The sequence below is a fragment of the Notamacropus eugenii genome, chromosome 2 (assembly GCF_028372415.1).
Source record: "Notamacropus eugenii isolate mMacEug1 chromosome 2, mMacEug1.pri_v2, whole genome shotgun sequence".
In the NCBI taxonomy this organism is placed as follows: domain Eukaryota; kingdom Metazoa; phylum Chordata; class Mammalia; order Diprotodontia; family Macropodidae; genus Notamacropus; species Notamacropus eugenii.
Genome location: NC_092873.1, coordinates 437067694 through 437089221, shown reverse-complemented (window position 1 = coordinate 437089221; position 21528 = coordinate 437067694). Strand labels below are relative to the sequence as shown.

The following is a 21528-nucleotide window of genomic DNA, read 5'->3' as shown; positions in this document are numbered from 1 at the left end:
TTACTCTTTGAGTTGGGTCATTTGATCAGATCTAAGTCCATCTAAATGTATTATCAGGAAGATCCAAGTTTAAATCCCACCTCAGACAGCGACAAGCTGTGTTACCCTTAGCAAGTCACATAACCTCTCTGTGCCTCAGTTTACTCTTCTGAAAATGGGGATAAAATTAGCACCTACCTCCCAGATTTGTGAGAATCAAATGCGGTAATATTTGTAAATCACTTTGCAAATATCAAAGCACTGTAAAAGTGCATAAGAATAATATAGGATATTAATAAATTTAAAACCAGTAATGGTCCCAAAGAAAAAGATAAGGAAAGATATTTCCCTTCTCATGGCAGAGACATGAGGCAAAACATTATATACGCTGTCAGATGTAGCTATTATTTTGGATACATTCACTTATATAACCCTATGTTGGGACACTTTACACTTAATTGTTTTTCTTACAATGCATCATGTTACAGTGAAAAGAGCCTCCTTCTGGAGTCAGGCAACCTCAGCTGGATGGCATAACTGATAGAGTGCTGGGCTTGGAGTCAGGAGGAATTGAGTTCGAATTTGGTCTCAGACAGTTACTAGCTGTGTGGCCTTGAGCAAGTTGCTTAACCTTTGCCTGCCTCAGTTTCCTCATCTGTAAAATGGGGATAATAACAGCACCCTCCTTCCAGGGCTGTTGTGAGCATCAAATGAGATAATATGCAGCCTTTCCCCAATCTGCCCAGTTTTGTTACCCCATCAGAAAAAAGAAGTCACATTGGTCTGTCTTCCAGGACTTGTTTTTTCTGAGGCCATGCTGACTGGCTGTTTGTGATCACTGCTTCCCTTCTGGATGCTCACAAACCATCTTTTTAATGATTCATCCTAGAATTTTCCAAGGAACTGGGTCAAACTCACTGGACTATAGTTCATAAACTCTTCGCTTTTCTGAAATCTCAGCCTTTGTCCTTCAGTTTTATGATCCGTTGACATTTCAAGTTCTGAGAGCACAGCTGTGATCAGATCTGCGTCGGATGCAATTCACCTGGTCCAGGTCAAGGGCAGCTTGGTACTCTCCTAGTACAGTATCTCTGCTCATCTGGGATATCAATTCCCCATGAACCACTTTTGTTCTATATCTTCCTGTCACAACTTCTCTCCTTGGCAGAGTAAACAGGAACAAAATAAGGAGTTCCTCTGCCTTTTATCAGTCTCCAGTTATCTTTGTCCTTCTGGTCCCAAGCAATGGTCTAGTGGCTGGACTGAAGCCTTTCTTTGATTATCTTATCTCCTACAGCATAGCTAGCACACTCACCTCTCTGTTGTCCACAAATTCATTGGTTCATTCTGAGGTTTGGCGTTCCTGGTGCTACCCTCATATATCATGCCACCTTTCTACGCATAGCTTTTTGAAAAGCTAGCTTGGGTAGTAAATTCTATGTGCATTCGTATCAGTCTCTTCAGACAATCACATTCTTTACCTTTGTAGCTCCACCATTTCATGGTTGAGATTTTCCCTCTCTCCTGCGGTACCATCTCATGTCTATTTTTAATCCATGGTGCCCTTTTTCTGAACACTTTAAAAATCGCTATCCTCAAATCTGGAGTGCACGTAAGGTTTTATTTGCATGTTCTTTCCATTTCTATTACAAACTCGAGAAAGGAGTGGTCTCTCTTCTCCAAGTTCCTCATCATTTTGTCTATGAGTGAGAATCAGATCCAGAATAAGTAGGATTCCCCTTCGTTGGTTCCTTTACCTTTTGAAGAAAGGAATTTTCATGAAGGCAAGTCAAGCCATTATCTGCTACTGCGCAGTCTGACTCCAGCTTCATCGCCATCCAACGTGGAGTCTGTCCCCTTTCCACGCCATCTTCCCCATAGCTGCCAAAATGATCTTCCTTGAGCACAAGGCTGCCTATGGTACTCTTTTCCTAGAGATTGCCTTTAGGATAAAATGCAAACTCTTCTGATTGGCATTTAAGTGAAGCCTTTTACAATTTGTCTTCTGCCTACCTTTCTAGGCTGGTTGCACATTACTCCTCTTCATGCAGGCCACATTCCAGCCAAACTAGGCTATTGTATGCTTCCTGAACTTGGCATTCTGAGTCCCCAAATATAGTTCCCACTTTTCTTACCAGACATTTTATATTACTCCCTTTCATATGTTCATCAGCATTCCAACTTCAACCTTCCTTCATGCCTTTGAACATTTTTCAAAGGCAGCTTGGAGCTGCACCCTCCCCCTCCCCCCCAGTCCTAGAATGTACTTCCTCCTCATCTCTGCCTTTTAGTACTTTGTCCTTTAAAGATGATCATGAATGTATTTATCTGTCTATATGTTGTATCCCCCAGCAGACTGTAAACACATTGTCTTATTTCCCAGGCATCTAGCACAATTGCACATAGTAGGCACATAATTAATTTTTGTCAAATTGAATTGGGTAACCAGTCTGAAGCTCAGAATGGGTAATATCATTTACCCTAGGCCACAGAGTTATTTACTACCATGCTGGACTTCAGGATAGGAAATACAAGGCTTGTAGTTCACATGCTAGACTATTGAGATAACACACGTCATCTCTTACTGAGAAGCAGTAAATGATACTAATAAAATAAGATGAATGATTATATCTGAAAACATCAGTATAGCTATGACTATAATTAATGTATTTCTTAGGGTTTGATATTTATGGGACATTAGCCTAGTTGCAAATGTTACATATTACTGGAAAGTAATAAACTTTCTTTTAATAGCCTATACTTTATGTTAATCCCACACAAGTCTGAGTTTCTGTGCGTGGGGGGGTATTGGGGGGGTGGCTAAGGAAACTCAAATTCTAGCTAATGTCAGCCCTCTCCAGTTAATCTCCAAAACGGACCCATTTTTAACATTGTCTGATGAACTAGAGTTTTCAACTATTCCATCTAATCTTTGAAAATCTAGCAACCTCAAAAGCAAGAAAACCTTTGCTACCCTTTCAGTAATTACTCTTTATTATCTTCAGCTGTTGGGACAATGCAGTACATCTCATAGCTCTGAGTCAGAGGAGAGGTAAGGGAAGAGATGTGTCTCTGCATTAAAAGGCAAGTGAACATGCGATCATCTCCAACCCTTATTTGTTATAGTTACTCTCCATCTCCCCAGAGGACGCCTGGATTTTCTCTCTTGGGGTTGTGGGAAACCAGGAGAAGAATCAGAGGAAGGGTGTGGGGGAGGAGAAGGCACCTTGAGTCCAACCCCATAGTGCTAAGAATATGTACAGAAGGGAGCAACCATGTCACTACCTCATTCTATCCTCCTGGGATTACCTCCATTATAAACTACAAACTCTTCAGCCTGACATTCTAAGCCCTCCAAAATATGGTTCCCATTGTCCTTTCCAAACATTTTATATCACTCCCCTTCATATGTTCATCATCCTAGCCAAATGTACTTGCTGTTTAACACTTTCAATATTCCCTCTCTAGCCTTCATGCTTTTGAATAGGCTGTTCCCCCATATCTGGAATAAATTCCCTTCTCATTTCACCTCTTAGACACTCTTCAAGCCTCAACTTGGGTGCCACCCCCTTCATGATCCCCACTCCCACCCTCTTGGGTGTTAGCGTTCCACCTCTAAGTCCCACCTCACAGACCCTGAGGTCAAAGATCTTGTTTTTACACTTGTTTTACACTTTTTCTCCACTATCTTCCCATAGTTCCTTGCACATAGTGGACATTTAATAAATGTTTGTTGGAATGAATTAGGGAGTGGATGGAAATGGCATGCCACGGAATGAAATGGAATACAGTGAAATAGAATATTTGTCAGGCCCACACCCTGGTTCCCTTCATTGCCAGGCTTTCCCAGGGAGGGTGGAATGGCATGGGGCCATATTACCCCCTGCCCTGACTCTGCCTTCTAGTGACCTTATGAAGATTGATACCACTAATCTTGCCCCTTCCCCCAAACTCTTTCCTAACCCTCCCTTCCCTATCCTACTGCTGGAAACCCTACCCGAGGGAATGGGGCCAGTTTTTCGAGCTGAAAGGGGAAGGGGAATGGGGGCTATTGGTACCCTCTCCACTCTTCCTTCCCCCAGGGTTGTGTTCTTCAAACACCTAGATTTTTATTCATTTTTATTTTTTAAAAAAAGGAAATCTAAATAAGTTAGCAAAAAATTACAAAACAATGGCAAAACCACACAATGCTTAGTAAAAAAAACCAAAAAAACCCCAAACCAACAACCCTCAAGATCCCCGCTTCCATTCCCCCTCCCCCCAGCCTCCTGTGACCTTACTTCCAGGAGCCCCTGACTTTGGTGCTAGGAGACATTGGTCAAATGTCCTCTTTATAAACACAAAACAAAGCAAAACAAAACAACACTGGGAGGACCCCAATAATAGCTTGGCCCCCAGGCATACCTGGATAGAACATTTCCCCTATTTAGGGTGGGCCCAGCCCAGCCACTGGAATCAGGGAGAGATGAGAGCATATGGGCCACACTGCCCATGCTCCTAGCCCCATCACTCCTAATGTGTTTTTGTGAGGGAAGGGGTTAAGACAGAGGGACATTTTGGAAAGGGGCAGCTGCTAACCCAGGTTGACATGCAGGAGGGGCCACTCAGTATTCACTGATCTCTCTCCCTGGAGAGAAGGGAGCTGAAAAAACCCAGCTGAAATGGGAGGACACCTCTCTCTAAAGGCTGTGATCCAACCTCTTAGAGATATGGGAAAGTCTCTGAGACCTGGTAGCTCCGGAAGGTGACTTCCTGAAATTGGGACATCCAAGGAGATCTCTGCTTTGGAGGCAGTGGTATCCATGGCCCTGGCCTCCTGGGAGAGCCTCCTCCATCTCATAGCTGGCCTCAGTTCGGTATGGCTTCATCTGGGAAGGCTGCAGAAACATCTTCCACTGTGATGCTGTCCACGATGGATGTGAGGGAGTGCAGGTTGTGGGCATCGGAGGTGTCATCTGGGAGCAGATGGTCTGGGAGGGGAGAGAAGGTACAATATTAGCTGTAGGCTAGGGGCACGGTGGGACTCGGAGTCCAGAAAAGGGGAGTAATGGAATAGTAAGGTGGAATATTTGTGATAGGTGTAAGTAGACCCCAGTAGTCCTTGCCCTAAATGTGCAATCTCCGTGTGTTTATGTGAATTTGTGCATATGTGAAGATGCAGCCCAGTTAGGCTGGATTTAGCAGTTCCCAGGGACCCCTGGGGAAAGTACACATTAGCCCTTGGGGAAGGTCCAAAAACTAGTGGGATGAGAGTGAAGTAGGAGAGGAGGAGAGGGGATGAAAGGACACAAATCTCTCCTCTGACCAGTCTGGGTGCAGGGATGACTGGAGTGATAGGGAGAGAGGGGGGAAAGGGTTGAGATACAAAAAGTATGATGGAAGCTGCAGTCTCTAGAAGGGGACAACAAGGACTTTAGAGTGAGATTGGGTCACTCAGAACTTACCCCCAGGGTTGCTGCTGAACTCCAGTGTAGTACCCCACTCAGGACTGCAGGAGGCACTGTGGGAGCTGCATTCACTAGGCACCTGTTAGGGTGGGGGGCATGGTGAAGTTTTCTCCCTTTTTATTACCCCAAAAGAACTGGAACTAAAATCCCATGTCCGTGGCTCTGGCTACAGAATCCCCTCCATAGGAGGCAATACCTACTGCTCCCTAAATTTGACTCCAAGGATCTCCAAGCCCAATTCACTCTCTCAGGGCTCTCCTAACCTCTGCCTACATGGTCACTGCAAAGACTGTCTCTGCTTCTCTGGAGCCCAGTACACTGGAATTCTGTGTAATCATCTCTAGTCAGCACCCTTCCCATAGTTCCCATCACTCTCTCCCAATGGCTTTGGTCAATGTGCTGATCCCAGTCAACATCCCTGTGTTTCTGACTCCCTTAGAGATCAGGAATTTGCCATGGGAAAAGAGGGCTATTTATCTTTCTGTCCTGCAAAATGGGACCGCCCGCCCTGGGAAACTGGGGGGAGTTTTCTCTCTGCTTAGCAGTAATCTCCTGGTCCTCCTTACTCTCTGGACTGAGGCAGAACAGTCTTGAGTTCCATGGGCTTGCCACAGATTACTGATACCACAACCAATATGTTTGGTACCATCTCCACCAATCAAACTCAGTTACCACTCCCAGCCACCCTTTCGGTCTCTTTCTGCCAAAGTTTTTCCTCACACCAATCTGGAATGCCTTCCCACCTTTAACCCCGGTCTGGGGCTGAACCACTTAGAGCCAAGGTCATGCCATTCAATTCTTCTTTCCCCAACCCCAGATCTGCCCAATGGGGGATTTTAGCACCCTCTCCCCAAACCACTCTGACTAAGGATGGCACTGGAGAGGGGAATGCATCCAGAACTTCAATGTCTATGCTCAAGCATCTTCCTCCTCATCCTTGCTACCTGACTTCCCACCCTCCCATAGCAAAATGCCCCACCCCTGCTTTTGGAAATCAAGTCCACCCACATGCATCAGAGGTCCTGGAATGGGAGGCAGAAGCTGCCACTTACCCCTGCCTGAGGCCCCGCAGTGCGGTAGCAGGCCAGGTCCCGCTCCTCCTGGTTGAGGGAGCTGAGCAGTGTCTGGAGACGCTCAATATATTGGATGGCACTGCGTAGGATCTCCACCTTGGGCAGCCGCTGGTTGGGGTTGAGCAGGGTGCTCCTCTTAAGGGCCTCAAAGGCCTCATTGACCTTCTTGAGCCGCCGTTTCTCCCTCAGGGTCGCTGCCCGCCTTCGGTCCACAGACACTGTCTTCCGCTTGCACACCTTACAGGCCCAGGGCAAGCACTGGCCCGGGCAGTGTTCGGTGGTCCCAGAGCCCTTCTCCTCCAGTGGTACCCGGCAGTCAGGGCCCAGGCCAAGGTCAGCCCGCTCATAGCTTGGGGGCTCGAAGCCTGGGAGCCGGACAGGCAGGTAGTTTTCAGTCTCATAGAAGCGGGGCTCGGGGTAGAAGTAGGGAGAAGTCTCGTAGAGCTCCATGGGGTCGGGAGATGTTTGCTCTTGCCACCAGCCCCCGGCCTCCTGCAACCCCTCAAACCCCTCACGCCAACTGCCGGGTGCCATTTAAACCCTTCCCGCTGGCATGGAATCAGAGATAAATATAGCCGACCCCTTGGAAACCTGAGCCTCCCTCTAAGCTGTTGCTGCACATCAAGACATTTACAGTGGATTAGATGTGATTCCCCCTTCTCCCCCGCCCTGCTTTCACCCCCCCTGTCCCCTACCCCAGGCCAGCCTGCCCCAAGCAAGTCCAGTGGCTCCTGTGCACGGGGAGGGAGGCCGTTGGGTGTAATTTGATTAGTTTTCGTTTCTCTGAAGCCCCTGTGGGCAGGGGAGGCGGGAGGCTGCACAGCATTCTTTCCTCATCTGCTCCTTTCAATAATGCCTAGCCAGGCAGCCTGGCCCCCCTGGGTCCCTGAAGCTGCAAGACAGAGAAGAAAGGGGGTGGGCTTTGCTTGGAAGGGACCTTGAAAGGTCATCTCACCCACACCTCTGCTCTCCAATAGAAGCTCGTGTAAACATCCTATTCTCATGAAATTCTGTCCTGGCTTTAAAGACTCTAGCCTAAGGAAGGAGATTCCATAAGCTTTTTGTGTCTCTTAAAGCTGCATGACCTTGAGCAAGTCACCTGCCCTGTCTGAGCCTCCATTTCCTCATCTGAAATATATAACAAAATAATCCCTAAAGTCTCCCTTGGCTTTTCAGTTTTATGACATGACTTGTAAAGCTTCATTGCTAGGAAGTTCTTTTTTGTTAGAATGCAAACCTTTTACCTTCTTGTTAGGTTCTCAGAAGGGAATGGAAGCTAGCTGATGCCTGTCTGTTTGGGGACAGGATGGTCATGAAACCTAGAGGCTTCCTAGCTCCCACTTTATTTTTCAGAATATCTTCAACACCCTTCCCCGTCTCTTGTCTGAGGGAGTACTCTAAGTCATGGGGGCAGGACTGGGAGAAGGAAGGCTCCTCGTTCAGGGGCACAACTTGTTTGAGTTGGAGCTGGTGTTTGGGCACAAAGTCTTAGTCATGTCATCTTTACCCATTGTCATGGGCATCAGGAGCCATTGGGATCTGATTGCCCCATTTAGTCTGGCCCACTCTCTATTCCCTTTCAAGGGGCACCAGAAATAGTTCTAGCTACAATGGGAAGGGGGTGATTGGAAGTTGCAAGCTCAGGGATGATAGAAAGCAAGTTCCCTTAAATCTCACCTTTTCCTGGAAACCTTCATTGATTTTTCCAGTTAGCAGGAATGTCTCCCTACCACTGAACTCCTAGAACAGCTCATAGGTTTCATAGGACTGAGAGTTGGAAGGGACCTTAAAAAGTCTATAACCCATATCCCTTATCACAGGCTATCTTTGCCACACAGATACTTAACATGTTCTGCTTTGCATCATTGGTAATCTTGTGTTATTTACCACATGGAAGAAATATTGGACTTTTATACACAGCTCTAGAGGGTCAAAACAGGATCAATCAGTGGAAGTTTCATGGAGGCAGATTTTTAGCTCCATATAAGGAAAACCTTTCAAACAGAACGAGAGATGTCCAATACCCAGGCAGAAATGTTTGATGTTGGGTCAGGGCATTCCTGTACTGAGTAGAGAGCTAGATCCACCTCCAAAGAGATTTCCCCATTCTAAGATTCCACCATAGCTTCTCAAGCACAGGGACTGTCTTTGGTCTTGTTTAGTACAGTTTCTGGAATACAGCAGGCACTTAATAAATGCTTATTGACTGATTCCAGTGCCTTTAATGGATTGTAAGTCTTGTGAAGGCAGAGATCATGCCTTAAGTATCTTTCTGTTTTTCCCAGTCTTAACTCCATGGCTTTACACATAGGGTAGAAGGTGCTTAATAAGTGGCTGCTGAATAAATGAAAAAATGAGGAATCTCTCCACCTTGGCCTTCCACTGGCTCAGCAACAGCTAACCTTCACATCTCAAACTGGCCTCACAACACCCCTGATACAGTTCACCATGACATATATGTATGTGTATGCACACATACACACACATATAATACTCCTACTTAAATAGTATTTTAAGATTTACAACACCCCTGGGAGATGGGAAAACAAGCATTATTATCCTCATTTACAGAGTTAAGTGGCTTTCCCATTAAGTATAACAGCTAGAATTCAAGCTCAAGTCTCTTGATGCCAGGTCTCATACTCTTTATTTTTTAAAAATGTATTAAAATTTTTTTGTTGATGTCTAAGAATAATCAATATAATTTCCCAGTACTCTCTTCCAATAAAATTCACTTTTGTAAGAAAAAAATATATAGTTAAGTGCAGCCAACCAAAACAATGATCTTAACCAATGGCATATGCCTCATTCTGTATTTGTGGCCCTCTACTTCTCTACTTAGAAGAGAGACATATCAGTCAGTCAATCAATGAGCACTTATTAATCACCTACTGTGAACTATGTTTCATTATGTGTTCTATGGAGTCAACGCTGGTCAGTACAGTGATCTGAGCTCTGATGTCCTTTAGGGTTTTTTCCTTTATTTTATTGAGATCATTACTATCACTATGTAATCTTGGGCAAATCACTTTTGCCTCAGTTTTCTCAACTGTAAAATGGAGTGATAATAACAGCACCTATATCCCAGGGCTGTTGTTAGGATCACAGGAGATCGTATTTATAAAGCACTTCCTCAGCATAGTGCCTGGCACATAATAGCTATGTTCTTTCCATTACAATGCGCTGCCCCTTCTGCGCTGCCTTGTTCTAGGGCAGCTGCTCCTTTCAGGTGCTGTTTCTTCCCCTAGGTTGGACATTCTCTTTTCATCACAGGCTAAGAGCAAAGAAAAAGGATGGCAGAATGAGCAAGACTATGCGTATTGCAATGATGAAAGGGAAAGGTGTCAAGGAGTCGACATTCACTGAGAGCCATCACTGACCCAAATGTCCTATGGGTCAGCTCCGGGCACTTTGGGAGCCAAGAGCCAGGACCACACCTGGCTAAAAGGCCTGTGTGTTCCCCTCTCCTTTGTTCATTCTCATTCCACAGACGGGCGTTAGCCTCAAGGATGTGTTGAAGCTCTAGGAGAAAGTGAGCCCTCTCTGGAGTCCTCTACTCAAAGGTTTGTGCAATGAATGGAAGGTAGCCTTGGGTCTGGGAGGAAAGGCTAAAGAACCAATTCTGTTCTGCCTCTGTTACTCATATGTGAGATGGGGCTGTCATACAACAGCATTTGCCTTTGGTGTGAAAAAATGAATGTTTTTATGTAGCTGTTCTACATGATGATAAAGGGTTAGGGGCATGTTTCCAAGGCTCTTGGGCAACAGCAGCTAAGGCAAGCTGAGCGTTTGTTAGGCTAACACCTGGTGAGCACCGGAGTTTAATTCTGTGATTTATTTAAATTTCTGTGACTTCTTAGGTGTGTGACCTCAGACAAGTCACAACTTCTTTGGGTCTCAGTTTTGTCATCTGTAAAATTAAGGGATTGAACTGCAAGTCAACAATATGGCAGCCCAAAAAAGTTAACATGAGCTTGGGCTGTATTCAGAAAGGCCTTGCTCCCAGAAAGAAGGTGGTAACTTCCATTGTTGATAATGTCGGGAGATTGCCCTTAATCAGACTACCCCAGTATTACATTCAGTTCTGGACACCACCTTAGAGGAAGGACTTTGCTAGGCTTCAGAGCATCCAGAGAGGAGTAACTAGGCTGATGAAGGGCCTTGAGTCCATGCCACCTGAGGATCATTTGGAGGCACTGGGAATGTTTGCCTGGGAGAAGTGTCGTGAGGACAGGAGAGCTGCCTTCAAATACTTGAAAATCTAAGCTCTCTTGTGTAAGATAGATCTGTTTCACTTGGCCCCAGAGGGCAGAATGAGGAACAAGAAGAGGGAGTCAGGAAGGAGGCTTACTGCCAGTATTACAAGGAGTAGAGTTGCCCTGAAGTGGGCTGGGCTGCCCTAGGAGGTGGGTTCTCCAAGTAAAGGCTGCTTGGCAATTGTCTGGATGTTCTCTCTCTGACTGGGCTGGACTGGATGGCCAGTGAAGTTCCTTCAACTCAAAAATTCTTTGACTTAGATAACCTCTAAAGGTCCCTTCTGGTCTAAATCTATGCTCATCATGATGCTTCTACTCTACTGATTCTTTCTGGAATAAAGTATTTCTGCACAAATAACTTAGGAGATCAAGTTAGAAATGTTTGTACAACTGGCCTTAGGAGCTCCATGTTCCCGCTCATCTTCAACCCTCTGTTCTCTTCTTCCTGCACTCATGTCTTGGTTGGTTGGTTCATACTCAACGAGGACCAAAATGGCATCCCTGTGTTGGGATCAATGTATAGTGTATCTTACTGTGGCTGATCAGATATCTCCTTGACTGCTGCTAGGGAAGTCTCTAGGAAGAGGATTAGGGGTAGGATGGTTTCAGGAAGGAGTCCATATGTGGGCATAGGAAGGCCTCAGGATCTTATAATCCACTGGACTGAGGGCACGTGGTTCATATTCCCAGTTAGAAGCAGTTGCTCCACTGGGTGCCCTATCCCCTAGAGACTCTGACCTATACCCCTAGTTTCCCAGATCCTTGGAAGATGTGGGTGGGGGAAGAGGACACAGATTGGGATGGAGTGCGGTAGTGGTTAAGGTTCTTGACCCTGAGATATAAGACCATACCTACTACTAGGACTGTCAGGTGGTGGTGAACTGAGCAAGGGAATAGAATGGTCTTGCTGCAGATGCAGGGGGCTATGGTATGGGGGCCCTTAAGGATTATGGGACCAAGAAAACTGCAGTGGCATCCTTCTTTCCATACACAGATGTCAGGCACTGTGGGACATAGTACCAATTGTTTCACCCTCATTATGGCTTTGTAAAGTTTTCCTTCTGGAGACCTCAGAATATTTTGTTCTGCATCCTTCAGCTATACTAGTATTCTATGTATGTGTCATTTCCCTGTTGGACTGTAAGTGCTGAGAGGACAGGGATAATTTCTTATTTAAACTTCCTCATCTACTGCCTAGTGTAGTGATCTGCACTCAGTAAATGCTGAATAAATGTTGTTTGAATTGTTGTCAGAGAAAAGCACAGACCATCTGTGCACATTTACCATCATCTAAATGATAAATTCTTCAACTAAATGGGGAGCTTGAGCCACAAGTCCAAGAGCAAGAAATTATGTCTCATGCTTCTAATTGAATGTGAGTTTTTAGAAGGAAGGTAAAGTCGAGTTTTTGCCTTCATATCCCGAGGGCCCAGCACAGTGTCTGGCACGTAGTGGGCACTTAATTCATGCTCCATAATTTGAATTTTGCCTTCCTTCCGTAGGTTGGAGACTTCCCCAGAATGGTATCTCTCCTATAAGGTATGGAGTTCACCAATGTCATGCCTTCTTCCTTTGGGTCTTCTCTCTGTGTTCTGGATTATACCAGGAATGAAAACAAAGTCCTTTATCGTCTGTCATCAACTCAGCACCGTATTAGTAGGAGGATCAGGTTCATGTTTATTCCGTTGATAACCCAGCTGGCTAGAAGCATAGGGAAATGGAGTTTCTGTAGATAATGAGTATATTTATCAACCAGTCAATCGACAAACATTTATTAAGCATCTACTTACACTTACTTAAGTACTTCCTACTGGAGGGCAAGGTCTTGGGGATACATATACATCCACACTCTTGAGGACCATATGTATTAAAGGAAGTATGTGTTTGTGGGTGTATGCATATATGTATGTATTTGTGAGCATATGCATTCTGTGATTCTATATGTGTCCTTGTCCTTGTGTGCTCAGCACTGAGGGGTCAAGACTGACCTGATGGTTAAGGAAAGTCACATTTCTCCCCTTTCCTGGGGACCAGGTTGTAGCTTCTCCCTCCTAAAAAAGCCCAGAATATAGGAAAAAAAATACTGTATCTGGCATCTGCCGCTGGGGCTTCCCCTCCCCTAGGGCCTGTGGTTCTCCCCTATCCTGCCCCCACCACCCCTTGTGTTGCCCTCTGATGGATGGGAACACGTTGATGCCAAGTACAGCTCTGTCTTTGTCCTCCACCACCAGCCAGGATCCATCAGCTCTAACCTGACAGCAGGGAGTCCAGCCATAATCCCCACCCCTGCTGGGTTGGCTGGAAGGGCCCCCATTACCCGTGGCTGCCCTCCCCCCCACCAAACACCCACTCCTTACCCCTCCTCCATGGGCCCCAGTAGCATTTCTGTTAATTCCCCTTCTCTAGCTTTAACTTGATGCTATTTGCATGATGTGTTAGACTTCATTTGCATGGTAGCTACTAGATTTCATAATTCACAGAAATCCCCTCCACCTGCTTCTCTCTTCCTCCGTCTCCTTCTACTGCTCCCCTCTCTTCTTCTCCCTCTCCCACCATGAAGGACTCTCAGCCTTAGGTTTCTGAAGGCCAGTGTCTCTCAGTCCTACTCGGGGCCAGGTGGGCTGATGGATGCCTGGTTGAATTGGACTCACATATATTCCCCATTCCAGAATCCGGGGCGGGGGGTGGGGGGGGGGGAAGAGGGAGGTTGGATTCTGGATGCGGAAGGAGAGACGAGGGCCTTACAGTAGAGACATTGGCCCCAAAGCGTTGTGAGGAATCTACCTTGTAAAGATCAAGAGTAGCTTAAGTTGTAAAGCTTGGAAAGTAGAGTGTTCCCTACTAACATGTTGCTGCTGTCCTGGTTCTTATCTTGTGTGATGGAATGTAGATAGAAACTGTCTTGGGACAAGTCCCTATCCTGATATTATTCTCTTATGTTTAGTATTCTACAGACTCTTACACAGTGGTCAAAGCTACTTTTTATAGTTAAATAATAAAAGCTGACATTTATATAGTGTTTACCATGTGCCAGGCATTGTGCTAAGCACTTTAAAATAATAATAAAATATATATATAACAAAAAATAAAAGTATTAGGGTATAAGCTCATTGTTGGTGTTGTTTTCACCTAATATTCTATGGCATTCAGATGGAGATTGCCCTAGGACAGGTCACTACACTCTTATTATTCTCTTATTTTTAACATTCTGCACGCTTTTTTGGAATAAAATGATTGTTGTTTGTAATTAAGTAAAAGCATTGGCATGGAAGCCCATCTTCTGTAAGTCCATCAAAAGCATCTTTGGTGCAAGTTATTATTTATTACGATTTGTTGTTGGGCAGCCGTGTCTGACTCTTTGTGACTCCATTTGGGGTTTTCTTGGGGATGATACTGGAATGGTTTGCCATTTTCTTTGCCAGTGTGTCCCCATTTTACAGATGACGAAACTGAGACAAATGAGATTAAGTAACTTGCTCAGGGTGAAATGGCTAGTAAGTGTCTGGGGCCAGATTTGAGCTTAGATCTGCCTGACTCTAGGCATGGTGTTCTATCCACTGCATGTTGCTTTCCATAATTATTGGGAGCTCAGTAGGGTTACACATATGGCAGCTGCTGGGAGTTAGTGTAGTACAGCTTAAACCAATAGTGATTTGGAGGGTTTGGGGAGGTTAAAATCAGGGTGTGGATATATGTGTTGGGGTGGCAGTTTCTGTGCATTTAAGTAAGCAGAGGTATGAAAATGACACATATAGCAGTCCTGATTATGGAAGATTGAGCAGCTTGGTGAACACTAGGTGTTTAGAAGACTTTCTCTTTGGGCACTGTCGGTCTGTCTTCAAGATTCTGACAAAGTATGAAAGCTAACACAGACGACCTCAGTGTGGATGAGGGAGAGAAACAGATGCTGTTGTGTTCAGACTTCTCTCTCTACCGGGAGAAGTGAGTAAGATGTATTGAGTGTATGTGTGGGTGGTGGGGAGGGGATATTCAGGATTGGCTTCTTGGAGGTGGCAGACAGGCAGGCAAGGAGTGAAGGAAGATGCTTTGTGGATGATGGAGACTGATAAGAATGCCTAGACCTAGGGGTTATGCCCAGGTGGAGAGGGGAGGGTCTGGAATAGTAGAGGACAAAGGTAAGTGAGGGAAGAAGGAAATTAGAGAGAGACAGACAGAGACAGACAGAGACAGAATAGAGAGGGAGAGTGCTTGGGGAGGGAGGGCAGAGATGTGCTTCTATCCCTTCTCTCTCTCTCTCTCTCTCTCTCTCTCTCTCTCTCTCTCTCTCTCTCTCTCTCTCTCTCTCTCTCTCTCTCTCTTCCCCCACCCCCAAGAGACCATCAGAGAGGCCACACATTGTTTCCACTGAAGACAAGGAATCAGATGACTGTTGGGAAATCCCGGCTGTGACTGGAATCCAAAACCCAGAGCCAGACTCATTCTCTAAGATTCTTTTGCTGTCAGGGGAGGGGCAAGAGAAGGATAGGGAGCTGGGGTGCTGGGGAGTTAGATAGACTGGGATGGGGGGGAAGGGGAGTCTAAGTCTATCTATGGAGAAGGGAATAGAGACCTCACTACTTAGGTCAGAGGGCAGGGAGCAGCCAAGGCTTCTGTATAATATGACACAACTGTAGGGACTGGGAGCTTGAAACTATGAGTGAGGATGGAGAATCATATGTTTTGAGCTGGAAAGGATCTCAGGGTTCATCTTTTCCAACTCCCTTTTTTTTTAACAAATGAAGAAACTGAGCCACAAAGAGGCTAAAATATTTTCCCCAAGGTCACACAGGAAGTAAGCAGCTGAAACAGATATTTGAACCTCTGATTCCAAATACAGTACATTCTTTATTGTCCCACTGAAAACAAGACCTGCAGCTCACTTTACAGAGCTAAGTTCTGTACCAACAATGAGAGGAAGAGCTCAAGGAGGAGGCCTAGAGGAGGCCATTGTGGATGGGAAGGGTTAGCAGGCTGGCTCAAATGTAGAATGAGCAGTGTGGCCTAATGAGTAGATCAGAAAAAAACAGAGTTCAAATCGTTCTTCAGACTGCATAAGCCACTTAATTTCTATAAAGTGAGGGGGTTAAAGTTTATGACCTCTGAGATCTCTTCCAGTTCTGAATCTGTGATCTGTGATTAGAGATAAAGGCAAAGTGAGATTTTTCATGTTCCCCACTGGCCAAGGTGTCGCTGTCTCCTCCCCAAGCTAGAAGGGACCTTAGAGCACCCCTAGCCTAGGACACTTGACCCTTTATTCTCACCACTACTTTTCAAGGTTTCGTCCCCCTCATCTTCATAGTGTCAAGTTGTCTCTTGTAAGGTTCCTGGCCTGCCTTCTTCTTATCTTCCAACACACAGAAACACACACACGCACGCACACACACACACATGACTTCCCTCCACCTCAAGTTCTGACACTGAGAAGCAATGTAGTATTATGGAAAGAATACCAGATTAGGAGTCAAGAGACTTGGTTCTGAATTTTGTCCCTGCTACCGCTTAACTTAGTGTGACCTTAGACAAGTCACTTTTCCTTTCAGAATCATCATTGGTAAAATGAGGAAATGGGAATAGACTATCTCTTTCTTTCACTTCCACTTTTAAACCTATGAAATCTCTCTGCCCACCCGTACTACTCCCCTAGTCCTTGCCTGTTTTCCTTCCTTCTGTCCTCGTAGTCCCTTAACTGTCTCCTCCACCTCCCTCCTTGGGGGGAAAACCCCCTAGCCTTTTTCTACCCCCTCTCTGGACCCAGCTTCTATTTCTGCCCCTTTGACAAGTTGTAACATATTTAGGAGCAGCTGCTGCCTGGATGAAGATGCCTTTGCCTCCCTCCCCCCTCCAAACCCTCCTGGACTGCCCCCTCCTCACTCTCCACAACCACCGCCCCCATGCCTGGAATGTGCCCTGGGCCCCTCCCCAGTCTTTCCTCACCCAGGACTGAGACCAGATGCGTCTCCTAGGTCCCCACCACATGGCTGGCCGCCTGGGCCAACAGTATTGGGCCGAGAACTGGGCCCAGGCATCCGGAGACTTGCTATCTAATCCTTTTGTGCTTTAGAAAAGTCACTTAACAGCTCAGAGACTCAGTTTCCTTATCTGTACCTTGGGTATGATTGTATCTCCTCCACTTGCCTCAAAGGGTTGTCGTGAACATCCACTGAAATACCAGGTAGGGAAGCTGCCTGTTTTGTGAACTACAAAGCATGAGGCACCATTCATTATTCTTATGAAAGGGGCCAAGGGCATCTGAAGTGTGGGGGTCCCCTGGAGTAGTCATCAGACCTCAAACCCGTCCTCCCTGTGTGAGCTTCTTTTCTTAAGTTTATAAGGAAGGATCACACACTGGGGTCCCACCTTGGCATAAACTAGATAGGGCTTCAATTAAGATTGGCCCCAGGGGAAGTGGTTAGATCCTGCTTCCTGGTTAAGTTCTGGGTCTCTTGGCCTACCCTTCAGGCTCTCACTCCATGCCTATCCCCAACCCCATCATGATCAATTGCCAGGTGTCTCTGGTTATATCACTTATTAGCTGTGTGACCTTGGACAGGTCACTTCACCTATGAGTTTCAGGATCTTCATTTATAATATTAGTGCATTAGACTAGAAGATCTCTTAGGTTCTTTCTAATCCTAACAATCTACCATCTATGATCTCGGAGGTCTCTTCTTAAGCATATTTAGCTCCATTCCCTGGGTCTCACTCCCTCCACCCCACTGCCAGCTGTCATCTTGTGACCCTCTATTGCCTTTCATATCCAATTTGGTCCCCTAATCCAGGCCTTCAAAGTTCCTCCCCTCCAACTGTCGTCCCCTTCCCCAAACTGCCCTCATGTCCCATGACTTTCTGGCAGACTCACTGCTGTACCAGGCAAGCGTCTGTCTTTTCCTTTCTGTCTCTGGGTCTCCCTGCCTTTTACATGACCCACTTCTCCTCAGCCAAGCCCTGTCCTTATCCTTGAAAAGCCTGTTAACCCCCTCCCTGTCCTGGGAGGTTTTTTGAAATCTACCTGCTTCTCTTCATCCCATTTCCTCCAGCTTGGGGCTCCTTCCTCTTCCACCCTCCCTGCTGTCTTTAAGACCGTAATTTAGTACTATGGTTCCTAGTTTTTGTTACCTTATACATGTATGTCCATTGTCCCTGAGTCAGAAGAAGCAAGTTTCTTAAGCAACCCTGTCTCCTTCATCAATTCAATTCATTCTAATATCAGTTAATTGAGACCCCATATTTGAAGTTATGAGGAATATAAAGATGGATAAGTCATGGTCTTTGCCCTCAAGAAGCTTACACTAATGAAGGGAGGTAAATTATGCATATTCACAAATAAGTATAATACAAGGCAGACTGTGATGGGTTCCATAAGAGAAATTCCAAGAACATGTTACAATGTTGGTGTTCAAAAGAGGAAATGATTGGGGATGGTGAGAATCAGAGAAGGTTGTACAGAGCAGTTGGCCTTTGAGCTGGGCCTTAAAGAAGAGGAAAATTTCAAGTGGAAGAGTTGGGAGGAGGGGGAGACATTCCCAGCAGAAGGAATGGAATGAACTAAGTTCCAGAGGCAAGAAAGCATGAGATGTGCTCAGAAAACTGATTACCTGTCTGGTTGGTCTGGAGCAAAGATTAAGGAAGGGGGCAGTGTGGAAAAAGGCTGGAGCTTGATTGTAAAGGGTCTTGAATGTCAGGCTAAGGAGTTTAGACTCCATTCCATGAACAATGGAGTGCTCTGAAAGGACAGAGATCATGTGTCATGTGTCAGGCCTGTCCTATCTCCGCATCATAGAATCAGAGTTGGAAGGAAACTGTGGAACCGTCTAGTTCAACCCTCATCTAAATAAGAATCTCATCTAAACCTTACCCAACTTTTCATCCAGTAAGGGGGACCCCAGCTTCTCCTCCTGAGGTAGGTCATTCCTCTGTTGGAGAGCTGTACTCCAGCCCAAACGTGCTTCTTTATATTGACTATCTACCATCTTGAGCATGACCACCTGCTTGTCTCACAAGTCTCTCATTTTAACATGAACTCTTCATCTTGGAATTTAAGATAGAGAAGATTAGAGTCAGAATGAGTCTAATATTGTAGATGTTTGGAAAGGAGTTTTCAGAGCCTTCTGTAAAGTATAGGTAGGATCCCATAGATTAAAGTTCTATAGAGTAAGTCAGCCAAGGCAGGAAAGGGGAGATTTCATGAATGAAATTCTATAGAAAACTTCTGATGAGAAATAAAAGGGGAAGCTATCTAAAGAGTGAATTTGCAAGGGATCATTAGCCAACTTGATTCTTTTTAAAAGTCACGTCCTCAATAGGGAAACAGGATCAGGTAACAGACCGTAGTATGGTCCTGTGAGATATTGTTGGAAGTACAAATGATTAGAATGAACTGAAGCTGGTGAAGTAAGCTGAAGACAGCAAAGAAAAGCTGTATAGAGAAAGAGGAAGATCCAAGGGTGGAGGACAATGATGACAGAGAACAGAAGAGAAGGAAAAGCTGCTCAATTATCACTTTACTTCTGTTTTTCCCTGACAAAGAGAATGGAAAGAACACTACAAAAATGATCAATAGGAAATTGATGCCCAAAATAAATGGGAATGTTGTAGGAGAACACCTAACTGCCCTTGATGAATTCAAATGAACTAGACTCAGATGGACAGAAAGATGCAATAGAAGTGATGACCGAGCCTCCATCAACCATCTTTGAAAGAATGTAGAGAATGAATGGGAAAGGAAACCCAGGACTAAAGAATGACAGATATTTTCCCAGTTTAAGGAAGAGCAGAGAATAGAATCTGTAGACATAGTGAGTTTGACAATTCCCAGCAAAATGCTACAAAGTAGGTTGGTTAGCAGACATTAGAGAGGCAATGAGGTACAGTGGCTGGAGTGCTAGACCTGACTTTGAATCCTTTCATCAGCATTAGCCGAGTGATCATGGGCAGAGTCACTGTACGCTTCTGGGTCTCAATTTTCTTATCTGCAAAATGGAGATGATAATACCTGCATGACTTAACTTATAAGGAAGTAGTGAAGGTCAAATGAGATAATATATAATATATATATATATACAATATATACATATAATGTATAAACTATGAGTGTGCAAACTCTATGGAAATGCTGTACAAGTTATTTTTATCTAGAAAAGGAGGTGGTGATTACATAGATCCAACGTGTTTTCACAAAGAAGAAGTCATGTCAGACTAATCATACTTTCTTTTTTTAACAGAATTGTTATGTTGGTGTTTCAGGGAAATTCCATGGATTACTTTGCCTGGGATTTTTGTTGCTTTCGTTTAGTCCTTTCAGACATGTTCAACTCTTCAGGACTTCATTTGGAATTTTCTTGGCAGAGATACTGGAGTGGTTTGCCTTTTCCTTCTCAAGTTCATTTTACAGATAAGGAAGATGAGGCAAACAGGGGTTAAGTGACTTGCCCAGGGTTACCCGGCTCTGAGGCCAGATGTGAATTTAGGAAAATGAGTCTAACTCCAGGCCCAGCACACTATCCACTGTGTCACCTAGTTGCCCCAACCTAGATTTTAGCAAAGTCTTACATATAGTCTCCCACGTAATTTTTATTGCCAAAAAGAAAAGATACGGGCTAGACAATGATACAATTAGATGAATTTGGCACTGAGTTAATGGATGGCTTCTAGTTATTAAAGATTTGATGTTGGATGATGTTTAATAGTAAGCCACAGGGATCTGTGCTTGGCACTTAGCTATTTAACATCTTTATTAATGACCTAGATAAGGTCATAGTTGGCATGGCTATCAGATTTGCAGATGACACAAAGTTGGGAGAGACTAAACATGGAATGATAGAGTCGTTCAACCCAGCAAGCTAATAAGTGAATTCAGTTAGGCGACATTAGGAATTATAGTGTCCAGGACCATGGAGCTGTGAGTTTGAATGTGCTCTGTCTTGACCAGATCACATCGGGGGTATTGTCCTGACACTACATTTTAGGAAAAACGTTCACAATCTGGAGAGAATCTAGAAAACAACTGGGATGGTGGAGGTTGTCACTGTCATGCCCAGTTCCTCTTAAAGGGACTAGGATACTTAGTTTGGAGAAGAGTAGAGTTAGGGAAGATGCAAATAGTGGTCATGTACATGATGGACATGTACATGTAAATTTGCTTTCCACAAATTCGATTTTATGTAAAGAATACTGAGAGAAATTCACATATTCCCCAAAAAACTATGTTAATTTTACTGTATAGTACTGTGCTATGCCCCCTTTGCTCCTGCCCCTTGACCTTCCATCCCCCTAACAAAATAAAACCTCATTTGAAGAACCCCTCTGAGTGAAAGCAGAAAAACAAGGGGCAGAGAGACCTGTATTGCCACAACCATATCCAGAGCTTGGCTTGAGATCTCCAGTGCAGAAGATGAGACCCTTGTCCTACTCTGCCCACATGTCTATCCTGGCATGTCTGCCTTCCATCCCTCTGAGCTCAGACACTGCATCTGTCCCTGGCCTCCCATGTGTCCTTGAACTGTGAGCATATTTATATTATGTAGAAATTGCTTTACTTAGAAGTCTGTGGAACAGTCCACTTACGTAAAACGAGAACTCTCTGTATTTGAAGGCCTGTTGTGTAGAAGAAGGATTACACCTGCTCTGCTTGGCACTGAGGGCAGAACTAGATGCAATGGGCAGAAATTGTAAAGAGGAAGATTTAGGCTTGACGTAAGTTTGACAGAGTTTAACCCTGATCTCATGGTATGGCCACACCATGTGATCTTGCCCAGTGCCAAAGCATTTGAACTT

General features: G+C 44.9%; 2 protein-coding genes across 4 annotated transcripts in view; one reads left to right on the top strand and one right to left on the bottom strand.

Annotated features, from left to right (window-relative positions):
* Positions 1-21528, top strand: part of PPFIA4 (PTPRF interacting protein alpha 4) — a 126906-nt gene that overhangs the window by 69736 nt on the left and 35642 nt on the right. The window lies entirely within an intron of this gene.
* MYOG (myogenin) lies at positions 4128-7004 on the bottom strand. The gene is made up of 3 exons (XM_072648169.1): positions 6479-7004; positions 5424-5505; positions 4128-4949 (listed from the first exon to the last, which is right to left on the bottom strand). Exons 1-3 carry the CDS (start codon positions 6947-6949, stop codon positions 4828-4830), a joined length of 675 nt encoding a protein of 224 aa, XP_072504270.1. The 5' UTR covers positions 6950-7004; the 3' UTR covers positions 4128-4827.